Source organism: Trachurus trachurus (assembly GCF_905171665.1).
Source record: "Trachurus trachurus genome assembly, chromosome: 19".
NCBI lineage: Eukaryota > Metazoa > Chordata > Actinopteri > Carangiformes > Carangidae > Trachurus > Trachurus trachurus.
The window spans coordinates 19,679,320-19,682,115 of NC_139913.1; the positions used below are offsets into that span (position 1 = coordinate 19,679,320).

A 2,796-nucleotide genomic window follows, 5' to 3' on the forward strand; every position below is an offset into this window, starting at 1 on the left:
ATTTATTGTTTGTTCCATTAGATGAGGATCAATATACAGTACTGTCACAATGAAAGAGAAAAATCCTTATAATAAACTCAAGACGCGAGTTTTTCAAAGTAAAATACCGGCGCACAAAAGTTCAGAGAGACGTATTTGCTTCTTTTTTTGTTGTAAAGGAGCTGAAACGTCTCATACAGTAGTTTAACAATTTCTCTGCTACATGATTTTCAGATAAACAGATAGCAAAAGTGCAGCATGACTACAAATATGGAACTCCTCAGTGCATAGATAATGTGGTTGTGTATTTACCTTTGGAAGGGAGTAAATGATACAGTCAGCCTAATGTAAAAAGATAGCAGCAATAAATGACCAATGCCTGTTTGATGAAAAATTGACCTAACTCCCTACAAAGACATAGATCTACTGATAAATTTGAATTCATAATCGTGGAGTGAATGTGTATCTAAATATGAGGTATTCAAGAACATGACAAAGTTCTGCAAAGGATTATTTGCAGAGGTGTAGTGTGGTCCCTGTGTCAGAGGCTGGTCAAAGTCTCTTCAGTGGACAGGACGTCCCTCTCAGGCCTTTCTCCTGTCCACGTCACCCACTGACCCGACCTGTGCACACGTCCTTGACCGAGCAGCAGATACAGGAAATTCAGACCTCGCCCTTTACTGTTTGTCTTTACCTGGGATACAGACAAAAGGGGAAACTGTCACTGCATGCATTTACAAAAAAAGACTGAAAAAAATGAAAGTTTAACAGCCTGGCACTTTATACAGTCTCAACGACTGTATAAATCAGCTGTAAGCTGGCTGTTATATTTAGAGCTGTAGAGAGATGCTCTATTTTTAGATTTTACTGCAAAAGTTTAAAGAGCTGAGCCACTTTGTTGAAGCAAACAGCACTGGAGGTGAACGGGATTTCAATGATGCAGAGAGTGCAAACAAGCACACCCTCAAAACCTCCATAACCAGCATCTCTCTTGAGGAGCAGTGTCCTACATATTTGACAAAATCTCAGATCTCACTGTGGACAGTTCTCATTATTTTCTACTTTGGGCTGAGAATAGTTTGCGGTAAAAAAAAAAAAGGAAAGAAAAAAAAGCTGACAGTGAGTTTTGTGGATTGTCATAAGTACCCTATTGTTTCTGGAGGGGCAGGTTTTAGGATTTGGTGGAACTTAATCTTTTTCGCCTGCGGGGTTTGGATATCAAAATGAAACTGCTGCTTGTCCAGAGTGTCTCGTTCACATGTGGCCCTCTCACCTTTGCTGGGGACAAACTTGAGCGAGTGGCTGAATATTCAAAAACGTGACACTCCCTCGTCTGGACCGTCATTCACAAACTCGTGGCCCAGTCCGTTGCCACACTTGCCACACAGAACCTGGGTGCACAACAATCAGTTGCACATACAGTAGCTCACGTGAGTCATAACTTTACAAAACATATAAAAGTATTGATTTCTGATCATGAATAATGGTGCAGAGGTAGGCTAACACAGTGATGGTACAGCCTTTCAAAATGAGCAATAGTACATTTATGAGATTACAACCAATGACCTTGAAGGCAGTGAGAGTCTCCATCATCTTGGTGACACTGTCCTCTCTGATGGTGTCGGTGAAAGCCGGCCAGGGAGACGAGTGGGCGAACTTGGACCGACTGGAGAACAGGGGATGGTTACACTTGGAGCACACATACATACCTGCAGGGGACATTTACTCATTAGTATACATCTGATGGGTTAGATGATGATAAAACAAGATAAAAAAATAAATAAAACTGTGGCAAAAACAAAAATGTTTACCCTTATTTTTTCTTTTGTACTATAATCTGTAACCACATTGAATCAGCTAATTTAGAGCATAATTAATTAATAATAATTCATTTTGATATGAAACATTTTTTTTATTACTTCTGTGTTTTTAAGATAATAATTAAGATACTTAAATAATATAAAATAAGAAGTAGGCTATCTATCAATCTGCTCTATTTTGCCCTTATCCCTTCACGTTTTTCCTCTGCACCCACAGTGAGATATTGCACATGTAGCTATGTCAATATTCATATTTCAAAAGCTGCTTTATACAAACCATATCGTAAGACTCCAAATAAAAACAAAACGGTCATTTTATCCTCCATAATCCAGACTAAAGGGAGGTTACATCACAACACTGCTGACTGAATAACAGTCAGCTGCTCACCTGGTTTGAAATGATCCTTGTAGATCTCACTCCCCAAAAACTGACAGAAAGACATAGTGAGGTGTCTCTGCAGACCGCAGGAGGACAGAATGATTCTTAATGTGTCGCGGTCTTTCTATCACAACAGCGATAGCAGGTGAGCGGACGAAGCAGATGGAAGTAGCGGCTGTTTCTTCCTCTCGTGTGAGGTGATCCCGGCAGCAGATTTACCCGGAGCTCCGCCCACTGCACTTATATCAGCTTTACGCTAGATGGCAGTGTCGGTCAACGAGCGCACAGGTGAGCGCAGCACAAGAATCACTTTTCTTATCAACATCATGTTGACCAGTGCATTATGCATTACTGTAATGTCATCAGTGCATGCATCTCTCACCACCATGGAGCCTCTGATGTGTCACAGTAGTGCTCTGTGCTTCATCATAGAAACTTCAATATGAATGGGGTCATTTCCTTGAACAAACACTGGCAGCATTGTAAGTTGTTTATCTATACGCCCCTGCTGAAAGAAAGTTTCCTCTGCTCTTACATTTGAATAACAGCACAGGATCGCTGTGTCAGGTCACTAGACAGAACTTTAACTTACGCCGCTAATACTCTAGCAATGCATTA

The 2,796-nt window shown here is 40.7% G+C and overlaps 1 protein-coding gene across 1 annotated transcript; it reads right to left on the reverse strand.

The window, feature by feature from the left end:
- Positions 1-656: 656 nt before the first annotated feature.
- msrb1b (methionine sulfoxide reductase B1b) lies at positions 657-2,242 on the reverse strand (the record flags this gene model as incomplete). Its single annotated transcript, XM_083993899.1, has 4 exons — positions 657-673; positions 1,253-1,370; positions 1,546-1,688; positions 2,188-2,242. 4 exons carry the CDS (start codon positions 2,240-2,242, stop codon positions 657-659), a joined length of 333 nt encoding a protein of 110 aa, XP_083850025.1.
- Between the last annotated feature and the right edge of the window lie 554 nt (positions 2,243-2,796).